The 24,961-nt window shown below is 43.8% G+C and overlaps 1 protein-coding gene across 1 annotated transcript in view; it reads left to right on the forward strand.

Moving 5' to 3' along the window:
- PLAA (phospholipase A2 activating protein) overlaps window positions 1–24,961 on the forward strand; it is a 46,578-nt gene that overhangs the window by 3,884 nt on the left and 17,733 nt on the right. The window contains exons 2-7 of the mRNA XM_082247030.1: window positions 2,381–2,574; window positions 3,844–3,944; window positions 7,978–8,098; window positions 10,017–10,184; window positions 17,178–17,313; window positions 17,976–18,145. Coding sequence (XP_082103156.1) covers window positions 2,381–2,574; window positions 3,844–3,944; window positions 7,978–8,098; window positions 10,017–10,184; window positions 17,178–17,313; window positions 17,976–18,145 — 890 coding nt within the window. The remainder of the gene's footprint in view (window positions 1–2,380; window positions 2,575–3,843; window positions 3,945–7,977; window positions 8,099–10,016; window positions 10,185–17,177; window positions 17,314–17,975; window positions 18,146–24,961) is intronic.

The following is a 24,961-nucleotide window of genomic DNA, read 5'->3' on the forward strand; positions in this document are numbered from 1 at the left end:
GGGAGCCGCTACTTCCTTTATAGGTCCGGCTCACAGGCGGAGTGATATCAGATGCACTCCGCCCGTGAATGGAGGAGCCATACAAATGAAGCAGCGGCTTTGCTCTGTACTGCAGCCGCATGCATATTGTGTATGTATGTAGTTCCGGATCGGTATCGGCAGATGAACAATGCCAGATATCGGTATCGGGACAAGAAAAGTCGGATCGGTGCACCCCTACCTGTCATCCTTATTTCTTTTACAAGAGATGTTTATGTTCCTTGTAATGGGAATAAAAGTGATCAGAAAAAAAAAAAGAAAATATTAAAGGGACAGTATAAAAATAAAATCATCCCTCCGTACTCGCGTGCAGAAGCGAACACATACGAAAGTCACGCACACACATGTATACGTGTTCTCACTACACGTGTGGTATCGCTGCAAACATTACAGGAATTATTGTTGCACTAGACCTCCTCTGTAACTCTAAATGGGTAACCTGTAAAATGTATTTTTTTTTTTTTTTTTTTTTTAAGAGTCACCTATGGAGATTTTTAAGTACCGTAGCTTGCCATTCCACTAGTGTGCACAATTTTAAAGCATGACATGTTGGGTATCTATTTACTCGACATAACATCTTTCATATTTTACAAAAGTATTGGGGGTATATATTAGGGATCGACCGACCTATCAGTGGGGCGAATTTTCACTTTTTTTTTGAAGTAACGTTCACATACTTGCCAATGTGGCCGATATTGCTTCAAGTGGTTGTATTGCAGTGCAGGCATCACTCCGGTACCGTTTAAGCCGATGGTCGGCTTTTTTTATAATAACAACTGATGTGGCTAAGAAGCCACTTGGCTATTATTACAAGCAGCGCAAGGGATCTTGTAGACCCCAGATCCCTCCATAAAGAGAACCTGCCACTGCCTATTACTGTCACAAGGGATGTTTACATTCCTTGTGACAGCAATAAAAGTTATTTAAAAAAAAAAAATTTATTGGACAGTGTAAAAAAACAAACAAAAACGTTATATGTACAGAATGTCGGCACCTAATATCTGCTATAAGCCTAAAGGGTGACCAGAAAATTGGTATTGCTATCATCCCTGAAAAAACAATATCGGTCAATCATGTCTAAAATAAAGAGCATAGTGATGGTACACACAAGAAACATACAACCATCAAGATAGGCAATTTTTATATACCCATTTTTTATTTCTGTGAATGTTCCCTGAAAAAATTAAGCTAAGAAAAATAGAGACGAAAATAATGCAGTAATAAAACCAATTTGTTGTTTGAAAATTGGTTATTACACGATGGCAATATTTTCTCCGTGTGTTCATTTTTTGAAAACTCATCCGAACAAATTTTCGACTTGTGCATGGCTAGCATTATCGTTTATTTACCTGGGCTGGTTGGGGGCAATCCTTTCCTCATTACATGAATGAAATGTCATTAAATGACACTTAAAATAAAGTTAGAGGAAAAAAAAAAAGTAAGCTCTGTGATGTGTTCAGAAACACATTGCACTGTCCCCTGCCAGAGCCCGCACAGTGAAATGCCGATCTCCCCATAGAGGACAGTGGGGATCTGACAGCTCTGTCTCTGCACACAGAGCGGAGATGAAGCTGTCATCCGCCTGCTCAGCGGGAATCAATGGATCTATCCACCGCTGAGCTGAACGCACTTTGTCGGGCTGTGCGCCCGTGTGAAAGAGGCCTTAGACAGATTTGTGAACAATATTTGAGAGAAATAGGCCTTTTGTGTACATAGAAAAAGCCTTAGATCTTTAAGTTCACCTCATGAAAAATGGGGGCAAAATCAAAAGTGTTGCGTTTTTTTATTATTTTTGTTCAGTGTATAAAGACATGTCCTGCTTTTTTAGTGGTGCTGTTCACGATGGGCATTTACCTATGCTTAGAGAAAATAGAATAAATGTGACTAAACCTGAACATCTAAATACAGTAAAAAAAATGATCGGGGAACCATAAAAGTTTTTAGAAAGGCTAAACACTAGACTAGAGTGTCATGACAAATGAGGCCTTAGAATGTTTTTCTGGCTTACTATGTTCGACAGTTTTTTGTTTTTTTTTGTTTTTCTTTCCTCTGCATCCACCTTGACAAATGAATGTTTTTTGAAATCCAACACATTTCTGCTCTTTGAGAGTTTAGGTTTTGTAACTTGGAAGAAATATTGACTGTTATGGACTGTCTTTTTTCAGATCTTAATATAATAAACACCAGATGTCCAATGCTTTATTTCTTTTTTGGTACATTTCTGTTCGATTCAAAATATTTTTTTTTTCTATTTGTTGAAGTTGATTGACTTGTGTTTTTTTTTTTTTTCAACCTGACTAATTATGTAACTATGTGTTCACTTTGTTTTCTAATTATTTAGTCCCACCAGAGGCTTTATTGAATTGCATCGTATGAAGGGACATTCCAACTTTGTCTCCACCGTATGCTTTATACCTCCAAGTGATACCTACCCACGTGGATTAATTGCAACTGGTGGAAATGACAATAACATATGTGTGTTCAGCCTGGATAACGAAAGTCCTCTTTATGTTTTAAAAGGACATAAGAACACAGGTGAGTCAAGCCTGTTTATGTGCACATTAGGCTAAGTACGCACTAATAATTCAGTTGTCACAATATTGTTTGGTTGTCCAAGATGCGTCCGGGGCCATCATATTAGGAACAGCAGCTGTGTCCGTGCATTTTCTACTTTCTAGTTGGCAGCAATAGGACTGCCTGCACGGGTATGCACGGAACACCTGTGCATCCCTGTGCAGGTAAACGTGGCCCTCCACAGAAGTATGGTTATGTATGCCCCATATGAACAAGGTCTTATTCTGGGTTAGTAACTTAAAGAATCAAGTTCACAGTTACACTAGTGCAATTTATACTGTCTCTGCTGTTGTGCATCAATGCAACATGGTATGGTGTGATTTTTGAAAAGGTATAGATTGGTGCAGCATAGTGCATTTTTGGGCTCATAGTTTATAATGGGAGTGCATGAAAAGCATGCATGTTTAGCAGGGGTTTTTTTTTTTTTTTAACATCTAGTCTCCTCCTACAAAACAATGTGTGAAGCATGAAAATGCATCAAAAATTAGTTATAAAAATACACTGAAAAATGCATGATTATGCAGCAGCATTAGTGTGAATCTAGGCTGAAAACAAAAGGTCAGCGCAACAGTCAGGCAGCTAGCATTTCGTAACAGATTTTCTTTAAAGTGGCTGTCTCTGACACTTTTTTTCTAAAATAAGTATGTTGTAATACAGGGGTGTCAAACCTCAATTTAATTGCGGGCCGCATCAACATTACTATTGCCCTCAAAAGGGCCGGTTGTATATTTAAGAACTAGATGTCTAGAGCATCCCCCACTCTTACATAAGATGTCAAGAGCCTCCCCACCATCAGATATTGAGTCCCCCACCCTCCCTTACATCACAGTGCATTCCCTTATCTTGTGCTGCTGCTGGGAAGAAACTGTAGGCATTGCTGAAAAAGCAAAAAGTACTGGGTCTGGAGGAGGACCAGAAGAGGGCTGGAGCTCTTCTACAGCTGCAGGAGAGGTGCAAGGGCCACACAAAATGGCCTTGAGGGCCAGGTTCGGCCCGTGGGCCTTGTGTTTGACACCTGTGTTGTAATAGATGCTCCCCAAACTTCCTCTTCTCTCCTGCTGCCTCTTTCCTGTGAATGCAGGTATATTTTGTTCAGTAGGCACAAAGTACTACATTTTTTATTCCTTTACAGGCTGATTTGGCTACATGCTGTTATTTATAACAAGTGTATCAAAAAAAAAAATGCTATTATGCAAATAACTTTTTTTTTTTGTTTTCTTTTCTTTTTAGTATGCAGTCTTTCTTCTGGCAAGTTTGGCACCTTATTAAGTGGATCATGGGACACAACTGGAAAAGTCTGGCTGAATGATAAGTGCATGATGACCTTACAGGTGATGGCCTGTTCCTGTCTAGATTTACATTTTGTTGGTAAAATGTTCAAATGCAAGTAAAAGGAGTCATTCTTAGCATCAGACTAATAACAAACACTCTTGCTTCCTTTTATATTAATATGCTCCTGCTCTAAAAAATGTTATGTTGAAGGGATATATACATTGCTTGATATAAGGATCCGATTGCTAGATAGGTGATAAGGGCTAGTCATGTTGGGATGCAGAAATTAGTTTGTCCGGGGTAATTTCTGGTGCTGAGTCATGTATCCTTTTCTGGGATCTTGCAAAAAGCGGCCTAATCCATCGGTCAGAGATCAGCAGGGCTGTTCAAGGAGCGCCGAGTCATCGATCAGAGATGAGAGAAGATCCCAGTGACACACTAAGGGGGGGGGGGGGGGTTGGTTACTCGGGGAAGACCTGGGCAAACAGATACTGAAAGTTGGAGAACCTGTGTACTGATGCCTAAGCGATATATCGTTTTCCAGTGGTTGGATTTCACCTATACAAGTGCTATTTGACTTCTCATTATTTGAGAGTAGCACATGCTCTGGTAAGCATATATTTACACCAGGTGAGGGTTTCCATCACAGGCTGAGTGAGGAGACACCGATATCCTGTGTGTGAATTTCTGCATTTAAATGCTTTGGTGGTGGGCTTTAAGGCTCCATTCAATCCTGAGCGATCTGCAGCGATAGCTGCTGGATTTGTGAGCTTTTTTTTTTTTTTTTTACTTAAAGCGGATTTCCACCCAAAAGTGGAACTTCTGCTCTTTTGTTTTCTCCCCCCCCCCCTCCGGTGCCACATTTGGCACCTTTCAGGGGGGATGGGGGAACAGCTACCTGTTTTTGACAGGTACCCTTCCCCCACTTCCGGGATAAAGCGACAAGGAAGCTCGGCTCCCGCCTCCGCCGCCGAGCCAGTAGGAATGCGCATGCGCAGTAGGGACCGGCCTGTGAAGCCGCAAGGCTTCACTGCCGGGTTCCTTTACCGGCAATGGCGGCAGCAGCACCCGACAGCCGATGGAAAAATCAGCTGCGGTGCCGACATCGCTGGACTCCAGGACAGGTAAGTGTCCTAATATTAAAAGTCAGCAGCTACAGTATGTGTAGCTGCTGACTTTTAATTTTTGGAGGAGGAAGGTGGAACTCCACTTTCAGTGTTTTTTTTTTTTTTTGGGAGTGGCACCATTCATTTGAATAAGCCTCCCTCAGTTCCAAAAACTCTCAAAAAGAAGCTCATGTACCAAATTTTGGCAAAGAGCCCAGGAGTGTTTGCGGACACGATTTTTGCAATGATTGTACCGCAATTTGTTGCTGGACAATTATGGAACAATCGCCTCGTGTTTGGGGTGCTATTATGACATAATAGCATTGCAAATGTGTTTTGCCATGTTTCTGAAATCACAGGCAGCGATTCTGCCAGCAATCAGGATTGCTTGGGTGTGAACAGAGACTAAAGTGGAAGTAAACCCATCCAACAGTTTAAAAAAAAAAAACAGTTGCATTTCCAGCATACCTGGAATAATAACTGTCACATTGGTTGTGCTCTCAACCAAACTGTCAAACCACCCAATGGCTGGTGTCCTAACTGATCACATGTTCAGCACCATGGCAGTTGAAGAGTAAACCAAGGCCAAGATGGCAGCTTCCTTGGCTGAAAACTGTAGGCGGGTTTACTTCTACTGTAATCTGTACATGGATTTTATTAAAACATGGACTTTTATGCCCCTTTCACACACAGAGTCAGGAGGACTCTGTTTTTCTCAGCAGGGAATCGATCCCCCGATCCCCCGCTGAGCAGGTCGGATGACAGCTGTGTCTCCGCGCTGTGTGTGGAGACACAGCTGTCAGGTCCCCGTTCTTCTCTATGGGGGAATCGGATGGGAACGGACCGTCTGTCAGTTCTCATCCAATCCGCCAGAAAGATGGAAAATAGGGTTTCCATCCGTCCGGTTTTGATGGATCGGATCAGATTGGATGTCAGCGGACATGTCTCCACTGACATCCGATGCCCCATAGAGATGCATGGGATGTCCGTTCAGATCCGCCAGAAAAACTGACAGGCGGATCTGAAAAGAATCTGTGTGAAAGGGGCCTAAGTGTGTTTTATATATTTTTATATATATATATTTATATTTTCCGTATGTATTCACTTAATTACACTCATTGGTTTAGATTAGTTCAGCATGTTGTTGATTATATAGGTTTTATGTTTGTTATCCCATACATGTTTGCTGCAGCCTATTCATGACTGATCTGCTATTTGTGCAGTATAAATTTTTTGTTTGTTGTAAAAATGATCTTATGTCTGTGGCCAACTTAAGGCAATTTACAGTATCTCACAAAACTAAGTACACCCCTCACATTTTAGTAAATATTTTATTATATCTTTTCATGTGACAACACTGAAGAAATGACACTTTGCTACAATGTAAAGTAGTGAGCGTACAGCTTGTATAACAGTGTAAATTTGCACACAGCCATTTAATGTCTAAACCGCTGGCAACAAAAGGGAGTACACCCCTAAGTGAACATGTCCAAATTGGGCCCAATTAGCCATTTTCCCTCCCCGGTGTCATGTGACTCATTAGTGTTGCAAGGTCTCAGGTGTGAATGGGGAGCAGGTGTGTTAAATTTGATATCGCTCTCACTCTCTCATACTGGTCAATGGAAGATCAACATGGCACCTCATGGCAAAGAACTCTCTGAGGATCTTGAAAAAAGCATTGTTGATCTACATAAAGATGGCCTAGGCTTTAAGAAGATTGCCAAGACCCTGAAATTGAGCTGTAGCACAGTGGCCAAGACCATACAACGGTTTAACAGGACCGGTCCTACTCAGAACAGGCCTCGCCATGGTCGACCAAACAAGTTGAGTGCACATGCTCAGCGTCAGATCCAGAGGTTGTCTTTGGAAACTAGACGTATGAGTGCTGCCAGCATTGCTGCAGAGGTTAAATGGGGTGGGGGTCAGCCTGTCAGTGCACAGACCATACACTGCATCAAATTGGTCTGCATGGTCGTCTTCCCAGAAGGAAGCCTCTTCTAAAGATAATGCACTAGAAGGCCCGCAAACAGTTTGCTGAAGACAGACTAAGGACATGGATTACTGGAACCATGTCCTGTGGTCTGATGAGACTAAGATAAATTTATTTGGTTCAGATGGTGTCAAGCGGCAACCAGTTGAGGAGTACAAACACAAGTATGTCTTGTCTACAGTCAAGCATGGTGATGGGAGTATCATGGTCCAGGACTGCTTGAGTGCTGCTGGCACTGGGAAGCTACAGTTCATTGAGGGAACCATGAATGCCAACAAGTACTGTGACATACTGAAGCAGAGCATGTTACCCTCCCTTCAGAGACTGGGCCACAGGGCAGCATTCCAACATAACAACCCCAAACACACCTCCAAGATGACCACTACCTTGCTAAAGAAGCTGAGGCTAAGGGTGATGGACTGGCCAAGCATGTCTCCAGACCTAAACCCTATTGAGCATCTGTGGGGCATCCTCAAATGCAAGGTGGAGGAGCGCAAGATCTCTAACATCCACCAGTTCCGTGATGTCATCATTGAGGAGTGGAAGAGGACTCGAGTGGCAACCTGTGAAGATCTGGTGAACTCCATACCCAAGAGGGTTAAGGCAGTGCTGGAAAATAATGGTGGCCACACAAAATATTGACACTTTGGGCCCAATTTGGACATTTCCACTTATTGGTGTACTCACTTTTGTTGCCAGTGGTTTAGGTATTAATGGCTGTGTGTTGTTATTTTGAGGGAACATCAAATGTACACTGTTATACAAGCTGTACACTCACTACTTGGTAGCAAAGTGTCATTTCTTCAGTGTTGTCACATGAAAAGATATAATAAAATATTTACAAAAATGTGAGGGGTGTATTCACTTTTGTGAGATACTGTAGATGCTTGTGTAATTCGAGTTTAAAAGACACATGCACCATTTGACTCTGACTTTTTAAAACTTCTGATTTAGAAAGAAGGCCCAAGGTATAACATTTATTTTTTTCTTTCATAGGGCCATACAGCTGCTGTATGGGCTGTGAAGATTCTGCCTGAACAAGGTTTAATGTTGACTGGATCAGCTGACAAATCCATCAAGCTGTGGAAAGCGGGGCGGTGTGAGAGGACATTCCTAGGTGTGTTAAGATGAACATCAGAGACCTGTGATTGCCTCATTTAAATACCAAATGCCTAGAACATTCAAATGGGATTTATTCATAACCTGTTATATGCACATGAAAATGTCAAAAGGCAAAGTTTTCTCGTTCAGGTCTTTTGTATGCATAGCACATGGTTGTGGGTTGAGCACATTGGTTACAGGTCTATGGTAGGTAAACAGAGCTGTTGCAGGTCTCTAAGGAACAACACTCTTCTTGCAAATTATCACAACGGTGACTCCCAATTTTATCAATTAAACAATGTAAGAAGGACTATTTTGATATCTTTTCGTATCACCTAACCTAAATCAGTCATTTTGTTTCTGCATCACCTGCACGGTGGTTGGCTTAAACCATCATTGGTTTTTGGCTGTTCCTAGACCTTACATGTCATGTAAAGCAGAGACCTTTTAATTGCAGTTGTTGATCTGTTATCTCTCACATGCCAACAATCAATCCATTAGTAATAAAGGGACTATTTAGCTTTAGAACATCTTATACCGATGGCGTGAATAGGTCACATAACAGTTCTGTATGTTAGCAGTCAAGGAAGTTTCTAAAGCTACATGTCCTAAAATGGCTCCTTGTTTGTCATTGTTATATATTTGTTCAACCGGATGTATAGAACATTTATGGTATGCTAGTTTTTCAATGTTTGCTTATTTAAAAAACAAAAAAATATAATTGATATCCCTTTTCAGTTAGCCAGAATTAGGGATGAGCTTCATACTGCTTCAACCTTGGTTTCCAGGAGGATGCCCATGATTTGCATTTGTGCCTGATCCTGATCCTTATCCTGAACTCTTGCCAATAAGTTTGTCAGAAATGAAGAATAGCCCATAAGGCATCGCTTAGCCTTTGCCTCTGGTCAGCTGAGTCACAAGGGCCAATAATGTAAAGGACTATTTCACCCAGCCCCCTTAACTATAAAAGGGTGGACTCACAGCAGCCATATTGTCAGTATGTGTTGGTGCTGTTAAGGAATTATGACAGTTCAGTAAATGAAGAGATACTGTGCATATAGTGGAATAAAGTGAAGGGCTGCATACCATTTTTAGAACCATGTTTCACTGCACCAGCTTCAGCTTTAAAGTGATTGTAAAGTCTCTTTGTTATAAAAAAATAATGTCATACTTCCCTCCTCTGTGCAGTTGGTTTTGCACAGAGTGGCCCAGATCCTCCTCTTCTCGGGTCCCTCTTCGGTGCTCCTGGCCCCTCCCTCCTGTTGAGTGCTCCCACAGTAAGCAGCTTTCTATGGGGGCACCTTAGCCAAGTCACAGCTCCCAGTGTCCATTGTGACCCGGCCCCGCCCTCTTTCTCCTGATGGGCTTTGATTGACAGCAGTGGGAGCCAATTGTGCATCCCGGGGAAGCTGAGACACTCCTGCAACATTTCTAGATGGAGATTGGCTCAGGTAAGTATGAAGAGGGCTGCTGTACACAGAAGGTTTTTTTATCTTAATGCATAGAATGCATTAGGATAAACCTTTTGCCTTTTTACAATCCCTGTAAGGCATATCTCAAGCCTGTAATTTTAAGGATTCGTCTATTTTCAGTGTTGTCCCCAAAGATGTATGAAAAGGCCTTCTCACCGCTATAATAATTTTCAAAAGCAGTGTTGAGTTACATTCCTTTTTGGCAATAGCTCAATTATTAGTCCTACAATTGGGCAGAGTTGCATAACAAGGATTCTCCCCTTTTTAGATTTGCCAAATTTTGGACAAGATTTTCAAACCTTGCTAATTGAATCAGGGTTTGTTCAATCATTGTTCGAAGTTTGTGTTTAAATGATCTGCAAAAATGATTCTGTCTATATCTAACAGTGGTTGAATTTAATTCCATGAATCTTCTTTCTTTCTCTTTTTTTTTTTTTTTTTTTCCCTTAAACCATGTTTTAGGACACGAAGACTGTGTAAGAGGGTTGGCAACAGTAAATGAGGCTGAATTTCTGTCTTGTTCCAATGATTCCTCTGTGAGGAGGTGGCTGATTACTGGGGAATGCCTGCAGGTCTACTACAGTCACACCAATTATATTTATAGCATATGCCTCTTTCCAAATACTAGAGGTGAGAAACAAATCTGTATGCTAGTTGTACATGACTACTTAGGGTTACCTTTTACTATTTGTGATTGATGAAACATTTTACATCAGAGCTATTCATAGGATTAAAAAACAAAAAAAACATAACACAAACATCTTAATGAGATATTAATTTTCACTGTCAGAAAACAGTTCATGAAGAGATAGATAAATAACATTTTTACTGCTTGCAGTATTATTGTAGAGGTCTGTCAAGTTAAACTTTCTCATTATCCCCTTCCTCTCTTCTGATTTTTATATTGTGTACTGGTAATGGCAGCTAGTGTGAAGCAGATGTGTGCAGTTTGGAATAAGTAACTTAAAATGGTCCATCCAAAAGGGAAGTTCCGCTTTAGGTCCTCCTCCCCTGCCACATCTGGAATGTCATTTTTTGGGGGGGAACGGGTACCTAGTTTTGACAGGTACCCGCTCCCACTTCTGCTCAGATCGTTTAGGCGATCCAAGTTAAAGTTCTCCTCTCTCCCTCCCTCCTTGCAGTCTTCTGGGACATGCCACAGGTCCCAGAAGACTGAGGGGCCATTGGCAATGCGCAGCAGGCAAGCCGGCTGTGAAGCCGCACGCAGCACATCTGGCTGCCCAGAGTTATGATGGCAGCACCGGGAACCCAAGGCTAGTGAAGAACTAGCCTGGGTGAGCGGTGATGGATCCCTGGATAGGTAAGTGTCCTATTACTGGATTTGTAGCTGCTGACTTGCTGTAACTGTGCTTGTGAACAAGCAGTTTTGGTTTTATAACTGGCCCTTGGGCATAAAAGAATGATACGGATACCTCTGTTCACTATATTTAAATGTGGAATAAACAACTTATTATGGGATTTGGAATATAATTGGTGAGAAGTAAATACATTGTTTAGGGAAGACTCTACTTTGCTTGGTTAAATCTTCCAGCTGTGGTGCAGCTATAGCATATTTTGGTGCTGTGGAAAAAGAATGGGAATCCAGGCTACAACACACTGTAAATGAACGTGGGTCTTTGGAGGGAAGCAGGTATATCTATGCAGGGTTTTCTAGCCATCTTTAATAACTTTTGTGTGCATTAACAGAACGTGCTGATGTCCTTTAGGACACAGTGCCACAAATTGGGCTATAGGGGCATTTCACTCGAGCAACACAGTTTAGGGGAAGGGTATTATGCATAGCTTCTGGTTCCCCATTTTTTTAATTCTAGCACAGAATGTATGCACAGGCGAGGCAAACTGAAATTTTAAAAAATAACTTATTGAAGGGAAAATGGTATCCAGCAAGTTCATCTGCAGGCACAGGATGGTATGGTACCTTCTGTTGGTCTGTGATAGATGACAATAAACATAGCCTAGCTCCGCTCCAAAAAAATATGACACTAGACCTATGAACTAAGAATGCCACTGGTTGTTAAATTATTCATCATAATTTATTTACAGCAACAACAAAAAATAACCAGTTTAAATAGCTGATATTGTCTAAATTAAAAAAAAAAAATAATAAAAAGATAGCTGCAATAGAAAACACGTTGTACTTAAAGGGATACAAGTAGCTGGCATCTCAGATGCTCTCATTTCTTGTGATAAGGTTGGGAGCAATAATCCCAAAGAAATTTTACATGAAGGAAGGAAAATCACAAAAAAAAAAAAAAAAAATGGAGAGGGATTTGAAAAAGGACCTAAGAGAGCAAGGGATTAAAAACAAAGGAATGGCTAGAAATGGATATATTTGCACAGAATGCAAGGGCCCTTCAAGACTGTCTTGTTAAAGAGAGAGATACTGCATACATACCATAGCAAATGTAAAATAAGCTCATGTACAGAAAATACATGCTCTCTCTGAAAAAAGTATGTGTGTGTATATATATATGTGTGTGTATATATATATATATATATATATATATATATATAATATATATATTATGGATTTTTGTAAAATCTTACCGTAAAATCCTTTTTCTCTTAGCTCATTGACAGACGTAGTCCTCGGTGATTCAACACCCTCGGGTTATGCTGCCCTCTACAGGAGTAGGACTAGACAGGAAAGAAAACGTTCTGGCCACACCCTAGGGGCAGTCCCAGAGGGTATATCCTCTCACTTCCTGCTCTAGCAAATCAGTTATGTCACAAAGCAGTGTTTAGAGAATTTAACCCAACCCAACTCAAAAACAGAGGGGCGGGTACTACGTCTGTCAATGAGCTAAGAGAAAAGGATTTTACGGTAAGATTTTACAAAAATCCATTTTTCTCTATCGCTCATTGACAGACGTAGTCCTCGGTGATTCAACACCCTCAGGACGTCCCAAAGCAGTACCACAAATGAGGGGTGGGAAAATGGAAATCAAATCCAATCTAGAAGGCCCAACCGGTGCCAACTCGAAGTTTACAATGCTCATCCTCAATGATGAGACTCAACAGAAATTTTTCAACAGAAAAAAACCCCCGAGGTAGACCACCGGTCTCCTCAAATTGCGGCCTGCAAAACCTTGCGGCCAAATGAGGCATCCGCCGATGCCATCACATCAATCTTATAAAATTTTGTAAAGGTATGTACCGACGACCAGGTGGCCGCCTTACATACCTGGACCACTGACGCCTGATGGCGATAGGCCCAGGAAGTACTGAGCGCTCGAGTGAAGTGCGCCATAACAGGGAACGGAGGATTCCGACCCTTAATAGAATAAGCCTGTACCACTGTCTGACTGATCCATGTAGATATGGTCGCGGCAGACACAGGCAACCCCCTTCAAGGGCTATCCGTGATCACAAAAAGTGAGTCCGTCTTACGAAAACAAGTTCGTAGTAGTCAAGTGTATCCTTCTGAACCCCATCCAAGGAGTGTAATGCAAACTCCCAAGGATGGCTAGTCTTAGGACACGGGGAAGGTAACACAATACTTTTATTCAGATGAAAAACTCTGAAAACCACTTTAGGAAGGAAGGATGGATTCGGAAGAAGAACCACCTTATCCCTATGAACCACCAGATATGGGGAAAGACAAGATAATGCGGCCAGTTCTGACACCCTGCGTGCAGAAGTAATGGCCACCAAGAAGGCCACCTTCTGGGATAATGTAAGCAAGGGAATCTCCCTAATATCTTCAAAGAGAAGTTTCTGAAGAACCGACCACACTAAATTAAGATCCCAGGCGGTAAGGGTGCGCGCACTGGCGGAGCCAGATGTCGCACCCCCTGGATGAAATTCCGCACCAAGGAATGAGTAGCCAAAGGTTTCTTGAAAGAAGATTGCTAACACCGAAAACCTGACCCTTGATCGTGCTCAAGGTTAGTTTCTGCTCAACCCCTTGTTGCAGACAGACCAAAATTCGGGTCACCGAATAGGTATGAGGGGGAAATCCAATAGATTCACACCATGCAATATAAGACTTCCATGTGCTGGAAGTCGCTTTCCTTGCTTTAACTGAAGGTAGGAATAACTGAAGCTGACACTCCCTTGTCCTTCAGTACCTGGGTCTCAATGGCCAGGCCATTAAGCCAGCGACTGTAAAGCAAGATGGAAGATCGGTCCCTGAGACCGCAAATCCTCCCTGAGAGGAAGTCTCCAAGGAGCATCCGCGACTAGCCTCACCAAGTCGGCGTACCAGGCTCGACGAGGTCAGTCCAGAATTTCCAGAATAACTGGAATTCCCTCCACCTCTATCCTGCGAAGAAGTTCCTGCAGTAACTTGAGAGGATGGAAGGCATGCCGTAGCTGATACTGCCCCCACGGGGCGATCAGCGTTTCTGCTGCGTCCGCTAGAGGATCGCGGCGCGAGCTACAAACCTCCGCACCTTCCTGTTAAGCCAAGGTGCCAACAGATCCACATCCGGGATGTCCCAATGATAGCTAGTGAAAAACCTCTGGATGAAGAGGCCATATGCGATTGGATCCGAATCGGGCTGCTCTAGAGCTGCTCGATCCAGTAAATCAGACAAAATCTGATCGCTCTCAGTTCCGATACCCTTATTGGTAATCTGGATACTATCGGAAGAAATGACTTCCCCTGGTTGAGCATCGGAGACTTCCTGGTCCGCTCGCTCAACCGGATCCGATTGTCCAGGGAATCGGAATTCTGATTCCATTAAAGAATCTCCTTCAGGAGAATTCGGGTATGAGACTGGGTATACGGTACTGCCTCTAAGAAGGCCACCATCAGTCCCAGCCAATTGACGGACAGCAACATCCGAATCGTTGACTGAACCTTCTGGAGTTTCTCCGCAAGGAGAAACTCTCTTGCCCAGGATGTATCCAACCTTAGGCCCAGATAGTTCAGTCTCCTGGTGGGAACCAGGGATGATCTTTGGGAAAGCGAAAAAACGCTGATGTCCTGCGATGATGGGGATATAAAGATAGGCCTTCTAAATGTCTATGGACGCCAGGAAATCCCCCTGATGCAGGGAGGCCACCACTGTACGGATGGACTCTATTTCTTCCCAAGTCCAGATTTGGACGCACCTTGCCCTCTTTCCTGGGCATTGTGAATAGGTTCGAATAGAACCCCTGAAACCGTTCAATGTTAGAAGGGAAGAATCGCACCGGTGGAAGTGATCGAAACTCGATCCTGTGTCCTCCAGAAACCGGTGAAGACATCCCCCCCCCCACCCCAGAGATGGGTAGGGGCGCATCAGGCTGTATCTTCAGGCTTGGCTGAGCCGGACTTTGAAACCCCTCTAAAGGGGCTTTGGAGGGTTTCGCCTTATCGCCCGCCCTCGCGGAACGAACAACTCTTTATGAGCAGAAAAGGAAGGTCCTCGTTAGTTACGAGGTCCTTTTATCCTAACAGTCTGTGGCAAGACAGCAGGTGGTACCGTCTATCCTATAAAGAGGAATTCCTCAAACGGATAGCACCTAGCCATGCGTTTGGAAATAACAGGGGTTCATTTCAAAACGACCCCATTTGGGTAAAGGAAAATCCTTCGCCCTTTTGGTAGGCTAACAAGTACCAAAAAGGAATCTGTCTCAGCTACCTCTGCCGGTGTAACCTCAAGACTAAAGGTTTCCCGGACGGACACAACTAGTGCATCCACCACTCTTGTGCTATGGCGGAGGCAGAAACATGCTCCTCACTGCTGAGGAGATATTACCTGAGACAACAGCCCCCTAAGAGGGACCTGCAACTGCATTGACCAGCTCCGAATCCGTATCTGAAGTATCTGATAAACAATAGGGGTAGGCGGGGGTCGCTTCTTGACCCCCGTCCCTGATAGGCCACCTCCACCCGGGATACCAAAGACTCCAAAACTGCCGATAATGCATTAAAAACAAGTGGGGTACTGGAGGGTCCTGCGGCCACCTTGAGGGGATCAGGTGGGGATACCTATGCGGCAGGGTCAATGATTATACAAGACACTTGCCAGCGACAAAAAATGACAAAGTAAAAAACTTTTTTTTTTTTTTTTTTTTGTGTCCCCCAGTCGCAACAGCGCCCCTCAGTGTTACCTGCCTTTTTGGACCCCACAGAGAGAGAGAGAGACCCCAAGGCTCATCCCTGATGCACAGAAGTCTTCATCAGCTTGCTCAGTGCTTGTCTTGTTACAGACAGGAAGTCTTTGGCCCCATTTCCTGGGTAAAGGAGGCGGCTCCGCCCCTTAACACGCCTGCCGGCGCCTCCCCCTGGCTCCATGAGGTGTTTGAGTCACCTCAAACATGGCCGCCCCCATGCTGGAGACACAAGGCTACACCAAAATGGCGGCCTCGTGCGATCTACCAGACAATGGCGGCGGCCTGCACAGAATAGCGGCATGTCTGCAGAAGGATCTCGGCCTCACCACCCTTCACCCTCATGGTGGTCAGCGTGGTCGGCGGTACCGGACCCTGGCGGGCCGTATGCGGTCCGTGGCCGTCGGGAGGCATCTGCTTAGCTGGAGGAATGATCTGGAATGCAGTATACATGTATAGACATCGCCCTGTGGCTTCTGACAGGTAGGATACCTTATACTATCACAGTAAAGTTCTAGTACTGCCACTGACTACAATCATTTTCACATTTTTACAATTAGATTGTCAGCTCCCAAACCAAGCCTCCTGGCTTCTTGTACACAAAAATCACACTCAATTAGGGGGATCTGTGACATGTTATAGGATAGAGGGGAACCCATCCTCACCATTACAGAGAGGGGCCCGCGTTCACCACAAGACCCGTCAGGGGGAAAGGGGGAACATACTACTCACCATACCGGAACCAGGCGGGCGCCAACTCCTGACAGTACCCCTCTCCACCGAGGTAGGAGGGCTGTCGACCAATACGGACGCCGTGACTCATGGTCTTTGGCGTTTCAGCGAGACGTTTAACTCGCAGGGTCAGTCCCCATCCAGTGGGACTATGTCGCGGCCGACCCAGCGCGGAGCTATGGCCTGCACGCGCTCGTAGGCTGAACTGGGGTGACCACCGGATCTCAACATCCAGCCCGTCGCCCAGTTCAGTTTTCTTGCTTGAAGATCTCACAGGAACACTGGAGAAAAAAAAGCTGTCTAAAAAATCTTTTCTAAGAAAAAAATCCTGCCAGGACCGAAGATCCTAGCAAGGTATCTAGGTCCTTACTCCTGACTAGACAGAAAAAAACTGATTTGCTAGAGCAGGAAGTGAGAGGATATACCCTCTGGGACTGCCCCTAGGGTGTGGCCAGAACGTTTTCTTTCCTGTCTAGTCCTACTCCTGTAGAGGGCAGCATAACCCGAGGGTGTTGAATCACCGAGGACTACGTCTGTCAATGAGCTATATATATAAATATATATATATATATATATATATATATATATATATATATATATATATATATATATATATATATATATATATATATAAATATATTTATTTATTATATGTGTGTAACAATATAGTCGTTAGACGAAGAGTAAACACAGTCAGGTTATATACTGTGGCCCTAACTGGTGGTGACCTTGAAATGAAATTCACCTATGTATATATGTGTTTAGGGAACTATAGTGATGATTTTTTTCCCCCTTGTAAAAATAATAATGTGCTTGTGTACTATTTAGATTTTGTGACCACAGGAGAGGATAGATCAATGAGGATTTGGAGAGGTGGAGAATGCGCTCAGACAATCCGCTTGCCTGCCCAGTCTGTATGGTGCTGCTGCATCTTAGATAATGGGGACATTGTTGTGGGAGCCAGGTATGATTCTTATTGAAATACAACCTCCAGTAAAATACTGAGCTGTTCTGTGGACTCATTAGCTGCACTGTAAATAATGTATGTAGTTTAGTGCAGATACCACAACATACCAATGATTACCGTTGTAAGTCAGTACAGCCTGCTCTATTTCTCCTCTGATCTCCGTTTCACTTTGTTATTCAGCCTTTCTGTCCAAATTGCAGAACCCTTATGGGCCACTGAGCCGTTTGTATTGGGACGGTATGATGGGTTGGCAGGAATTACCACCATGTGTGTGAGACATAATCAAAAGTTTAGTAACCCCTTGTAACTGCACAGTGAAAGAAAACAGCAGCATACGGATGAGCTCATCTCTTTGTCACTATGTTCTCTACTCCTAACAACATTTTCCTTTTAAACACCTAAACACAGAAGCACACATGATTGGCTTCTTGTGCTGCTTCTGCATCTTCAAGTCTTCGCACTGCTGTACAGTACTGCAAGAGGCTGATGCTAGGACAAATTAAGGTTCACTGCTTGTAATTTTTTTTTAATAAATGTGGTGACGTCTAATTAAAATAGAGCCTTTGTGCCCTTTTAATATCTGCATAGAATCCAGTTTTAATTTGCATGACAAAAACAAACAGATCATGCAAAGAAAAACCTGTTTATCTTCTGTTTAGTGATGGTATTATCCGAGTGTTTACAGAGAGCCAAGAGCGCACGGCTAGTGCTGAGGAATTGCAAGCATTTGAAGATGAACTGTCCCAAACAACTATAGATCCAAAAACTGGTGACTTGGGGGACATTAAAATAGAGGATCTTCCAGGAAAAGAGCACCTAAGTGAACCAGGTGAGTTAAGTCAGGACACATTTCGAGTTGTTAAAGCAGGTACCTTAAGGCTCCATTCACACCTGAGCATATCAATTTCAGGCGTTTTTTCTTTTTTTATTTTTGGGCTTTTTTCAGGCGTTTTTTGCAGGTGTTTGAAGGCAGGCATTGACCTCTAACAAAAACGCTTGTAATCAGCCAAAACAGAAGCTCATGTACTTTCTTGAGCTTTAGGCGTTTTGCTTCAGGAGACAAAAAGCTCAGATGTGAACAGGAGCCATTGAAATGAATAGTATTTTGCTTGTTGGGCGTTTTGAGACTTTAGAGATGAGAGTTTTACAAGCTGAAATACGCTCAGGTGTGAACAGGGCCTTAAAGTAATTATTTACTTAACTTTAAATAAACCCTGTTGTGTTTTTTAAAAAAAAAAACCTTAAAAAAAAAAAAAAAACAGAAGATCCTTTTTGCTCACCTGTCCCATTGCTTGATCTTCACTCTGTTCAAGAGCTACAGTCTTCATCAGAATCATTGCATTTGAATTGTTGGATACCCGTGTTCCCCCACTACATACTGTTATTCCATCCGTTGGCCCCTACATCACCACTATGTCCTTTTAGTGGTAATGATATGAGACAATGAAAAGAACCACAGCATGCAGTGTGGGACGTGGACATCGGACAGTCGTGAAAGTGTGTCAATGCAAAGAGGTCTTAGTTCTGCAAGAGAGTGAAGAACAAAGGAAAGAGTGGTGGGACAAAAGACTATAAAGGTCTTAGTTTGCAGGTGTAGTGGTATCAATCATATATCAAGAAATGCAAATGAGTATTACCATGCTTAACCACTTGACCTTTGGAAGATTTATCCCCCCCCCCCCCTTCATGACTAGGCCATTTTTATTTATTTTTTTGCTATACGGCACTGCGTTACAATTACGCGGTCATGCAAATCTGTACATGAATAAAATTTCTATCTTTTTTTTTTTTTCCATAAGAAGAGCTTTCATTTGTTGTATTTGATCACTAATGTTTTTATTTTTTGCGCTATAAACAAAAAAAAGACCTACAATTTTGAAGAAAAAAAAAAAACAATTTCTCTTTCGTTAATTGACACCCAGCTCCTAATAATCTTAACCATTGGGTTATACTGCCCTCTACAGGAGTAGGACACTAGGCAGAAAAAAAGGTCTGGCTATGCCCATGGGCAGTTCCAGGGGTTATACTCCCTCTCTCTGCTATAGGCACTCAGTTGTTCACTGCCTAGTTAGAAGTGAGGACCTAGTTTCTTGCTGGGATCTATGGTTGTGGCAATTTCTTTTTCTTTTTAGATAACTTTTTCTCCTATATTTTTCCTGTGAGAGATCTACAATCAACTGCCGGACTGGGGTGGTTGTACCTGGTGGGGGCTCCTGCCAGCGCCCCCTGTCCTGCCTGGGTCTGTCCTTAAGGCCTGGGTTTCCTCCTTGGTCCCTGTAAGCCTCATGGGGCCTCCAATTTGTTGTAGCCTGTGTGTTTTATGCACAGCGGCCATGTTTGTATAGTCCGGCATTTTGCTGTGGTTTGCCATTGCAAATAGCGCCAGCCATGACAAGTGGAGCCCTGTGGGCGGCGGGAGCTCCTCCTCATCCCCTGGTGATGACTCCTGGATCCTTTCATCATTTCACTTCCTGATCGCCATGCGCATGTAGTGCAGATTATACTGGTGGCTGCAGGTGCCTGTTTCTGCTGGGGTGGGGAGTCTAGTGGGGTCCTCTCCCTCTCTGCTGAGGATCGCTTGGTGCTTGTGCCTGGTGACCGGGTGGTGTTGTCAGCGCGGTGGGGGTTGTTCCTTTGCAGTGTTTTACACTTTTTGTGGGGTCCACCTGGTGACTCATGGTGGCTTTGGAGTACATCTCCCCACCTGATCCCCTCCGGGTCCCAACCATCCATCAATGCACTGATGGCGGTCCTGGAGTCCTTTGTGTTTCAGGTGGAGGTGGCTTTCGGGTGACGGGCTAGCAAAAAGTGCCCCTGGTGCAAGACAAGTGGGTCCACAAAGTAATTCGGTCCTGCTACAAGATCGAGTTTCGCTCTTGTCCCCCGGCTATGTTCTTTCCTTTCAACTTGCGCCTGTTCCTTGACCGCTTACAGGATCTGTTTGGGGCGGTACAAGACCTGTTACTTCAAAAGGTGATTGTCCCGGGTACGACTTTGGAAAGTTTTTAGGGTTTTTACTCAAACCTGTTTACAGTCCCCAGGACGGAAGGCAAGGTGCGTCCAATCCTGGACCTCAAGGAGCTGCACTGCTTTGTGCGGGTGCAGAAGTTCAGGATGGAGTCCATTCATCCCTGCATCAGGGGGATTTTCTTGCCTCTATCGACATCAAGGGAGTCTACCTTTACATCCAATTTGTGCCAGTCACCAGCATTTCCTCGGCTTTGCTGTGGGAGAGGAGCATTATCAGTTTGTGACATTACCCTTTGCTCTCACCTCTGTTTCTCGAGTCTTCACACAAGTGTTAGCCCCTGTGCTAGCCTTGTTACGCGAATGGGGGTCGTGGTACTGGGTTACTTGGGATATCGCCTTCTGCGAGCGAGGTTTCCTTCTTCTCTGGTGGAAAACCTGGAGATCACAATAAAAACTCTGCAGGAATTTGGCTGGATTTTGAATTTTGTCGGCTCTGGTTCTGTCCACGAAGCTGGACTTATCGGGGCCTTACTTTGGACTCTGCCTTAGCCAGAGTGCTCCTTCCTTTGGACAAACTCCAGAAATTGCAGGCTTCAATTCGTCCCCTGCTGCCCAGTAGATGGTAATCCCTCTGGACTTGCATGCAGGTGCTGGGCCTGATGGTGTCTACTTTACTTTCAAGGTTGTTTGCACAGTTCCATACGAGGTCCCTACAGGGAGATTCTGACCCAATGGGACAAGACTCTGCAGTCTCTGGACAATCAGATCTGGCTGAGTCGGGGACGGAAGGAGTCCCTGATATTGTGGCTTAATTCTCCGGTGCTTCGGCTGCGCAAATCCTTCCTCCCCTTGTATAAGACAGTGGTCACCACAGATGCCAGCCTGTCCTCGGCAAGCATTCTGCTCAGGGGATCTGGACGCTGGAAGAGTACAGACTGACGATCAATGTCTTGGAACTCTGAGCGCTCAGACTGTGTCTGGACCATTTGACAGTCTTCAGGGTTGTCCAGTGTTTATTCATTCGGAAAATGTCACGGCCGTGGCTTATGTCAATCACCAAGGGGGCACAAGAAGTGTCCTGGAGGCTCTAGAGGTAGCTGGCATTCTAAGGTGGGCAGAACGGTTTGTTCCAGCCCTCTCCATCGTACACATTCCTGGGATGGAAAACTGGCCGGCAGATTACCTCAGTCGGCAAGCGTTGGACCAAGGGAAGTGGTCCCTTCATTCGGAGGTCTTTCATCAACTGTGTCTCCAGTGGGGCACCCTCGAGGTGGATCTGTTGGTGTCTCGGCTCAATGGAAAGGTGCAGAGGTTTGTGGCTTGGTTAAGGAATCCTCTGGCGGATGCCACAGACGCGCTGGTGGCCCAGTGGGGTCAGTATTGTCTGATTTACACCTTCCCTCATCTCAAGCTTCTTTCAAGACTTCTACGCAGGATCGAGGAAGAGGGGATTCCATTCATCTTAGTGGCCCTGGACTGGCCTCGCCGGGCTTGGTACGCCAGTCTGGTGCGGCTGGTCGCCGATGTTCCTTGGAAGTTTCCTCTCAGGGAGGATCTGCTGTCCCAAGGACCGATCTTCCATCCTGCTTTACAGTCGCTGGCTTTGACGGCTTGGCTAGTGAACGCCAGGTGCTGAAGGATAGGGGTTTATCTGAGTCGGTGATTCCTACCCTGTTGAAAGCTATGAAATTTACCAGGAAGATCTACCATCGTACGTGGAAGACATACATTGCGTGGTGTGAGTCTCTTGGCGTTCATCCTCGCTCCTTCTCGGTGGCACGGATCTTGACCTTCCTTCAACCGGGGGTTTAACAGAAATTGACCTTGAGTATCATCAAGGGCCAGGCGTCTGATTTGGTTGTCTTCTTCCAACGACCTATGGCCACTGGTGCTTTTTGGTCCTCCAGAAGCCTCCCTTTTGAGAATCTTCGGGAGATTCCCCTGCTTATGCTATCACCTCTGCGCACAGGGTGTCGGAGCTGGCGGCGTTATCCTGTCGTTCACCTTACCTGGTGATTCACAGGGATAAAGTGGTTCTTCGCCCCTGTCCCTTGTTTCTTCCAAAGGTTGTGATTTTCATTAGAATGAAGGCATTGTGTTGCCTTCCCTGTGTCCCAGGCCTAAACATCCGAAGGAAATTGCCTTGCATACCTTGGATGTGGCCCGGGCAATAAGGGTGTACCTAGCAGCTACGGAGTCTTTCAGGAAGTCAGACTCTCTATTTGTGCTCACGGATGGACCTCTTAAAGAGTTGTCTGCTTCCTCTGCGACCATTTCCAAATGGATTAGACTGACAGTGATTCTGGCCTATTCCATCAGGTGTCTCGTTCCTCCTTTCCCTGTCAAGGCGCACTCTACTAGAGCGCTTGGTGCCTCCTGAGCTTTCCGTCATCGGGTGTCAGTGACAAAGGTTTGCAAGGCAGTCACCTGGTCATCGGCGCACACTTTCACAAAGTTCTATCAAATGGATGTGTTGACATCTGCGGATGCTTCTCTAGCCCACAAGGTTTTGCAGGCTGCTGTTTAAGAGGACTTGATCCTCTTTGAGGGTTTGTTTTTTTAAGGTGGGCTCCAGTTGGTTTGGTTGAGCTCCTGTTTAATTGGTTGGCTATAGTTTGACCTTGGGGATTTCTTTTTCACTGTTCCCACCCCTCATGTTTTACACTGCTTTGTGACGTCCCAATGGTTAGGAATATTAGGAGCTGTGTCCGTCAATGAACGAAAGAGAAAATAGGATTTTTGACTTACCGTAAAATTCTTTCTCTGATGTTCATTGACGGACACAGCACCCAACCCTCTGTGGAGTTGTAATTCTCCTGACACTGCTTGTAACTAAACTGAGTACCTATAGCAGAGAGAGGGAGTATAACCCCTGGGACTACCCATGGGCGTAGCCAGATTTTTATCTGCCTAGATTTGTGTCTGCCTAGTGTCCTACCCCTGTAAGGGTCAGTATAACCCAATGGTTAAGAATATTAGGAGCGGTGTCTGTCAATGAACATCAGAGAAATGGATTTTATGGTAAGTCAAAAATCCCATTTTTTTTTACTTTCTGCTATAAAGGACATCCGATAAAAATATAAAAAAAAAAAATATATAATTTCATTTCTGCTACCTATTTTCGTTACAATCCCAACAAGCGTATCTTGACTGGTTTGTAAACCAAAGTTTTATAGCTTCTACAAACAGCGATCAGTGACTTTTATAGCGGGACTGCGATATTGTGGTGGACAATCTGACACTTTATGAGAACCAGTGACACGAATACCGTGATCAGTGCTAAAAATATACACGGTCACTGTACTAATGACACAGGCTTAAATGTATACCTAACCAGTGTTTGTGTGTGCTAGTTGCTGCTTTCACTAAGGGAAACAAAAATCAGCACGTCCCTGCTGACTGAACAAAGCTCTGTCTTGTTTACGTAGACAGAGATCTGTCCTGTCTTCTTCCTCGCCGATCAGCAGGTGTTGGCGGTCATCCATTGGCCAGCACCCGCTTATCGGCTTGTGCTGTGACTAATCACAGCACAAATATTGCGCGTGCCTCCCTCCCTGGAAGGGTAGAATCGTGTGCGTGTGTGCATATATATATATATATATATATATATATATATATATATATATATATATATATATATATATATATATATATATATATATATATATATATATATATATATATATATACACACACCACACACACACACACACGTGATTCTGCACAGCCAGCCTGCACTGTAGCAATAAAGTTAGTGTGTGGTCAGCAACTGGTTAAGAACAGCTGACATAAGATCAGTTAGTATTAGAGAGAATATATTATAGAGCACAATAAACTTGCTCAGAGAGAGATCAGCAGTGTCTCAAAGCAAAGCAAAAAGTAGAGCCTACATTTGAAATAAGCAAATATGGCTGCCCAATGTACAAATATGTTTTATAACCTGTACACAGTACCTAGGATTGTAAAAGATTGACAGTATTAAGGTTGTATATATTGATCTAGATGTATATATTGATCTAGATGTATATATTGATCTAATATATATATATATATATATATATATATATATATATATATATATATATATATTGTATCTCACAAAAGTGAGTACACCCCCTCACATTTCTGTAAATATTCTATTATATCTTTTCATGTGACAACACTGAAGAAATTACACTTTGCTACAATGTGTAGTAGTGAGTGTACAGCTTGTATAACAGTGTAAATTTGTTGTCACCTCAAAATAACTCAACACACAGCCATTATTGTCTAAACCGCCGGCAACAAAAGTGAGTACACCCCTAAGTGAAAACGTCCAAATTGGGCCCAAAGTGTCAATATTTTGTGTGGCCACCATTATTTTCAAGCACTGCCTTAACCCTCTTGAGCAAGGAGTTCACAGAGCTTCACAGGTTGCCACTGGAGTCCCCTTCAGCTCCTCCATGGCAACATCACGGAGCTAGTGGATGTTAGAGACCTTGCGCTCCTCCACCTTCCGTTTCAGGATACCCCACAGATGCTCAATAGGGTTTAGATCTGGAGACCTGCTTGGCCAGTCTATCACCTTTTACCCTCAGCTTCTTTAGCAAGGCAGTGGTCATCTTGGAGGTGTGTTTGGGGTCGTTATTATGTTGGAGCACTGCCCTGCGGCCCAGTCTCCGAAGGTAGGGGATCA

Source organism: Pelophylax lessonae (assembly GCF_965119305.1).
Source record: "Pelophylax lessonae genome assembly, chromosome: 1".
NCBI lineage: Eukaryota > Metazoa > Chordata > Amphibia > Anura > Ranidae > Pelophylax > Pelophylax lessonae.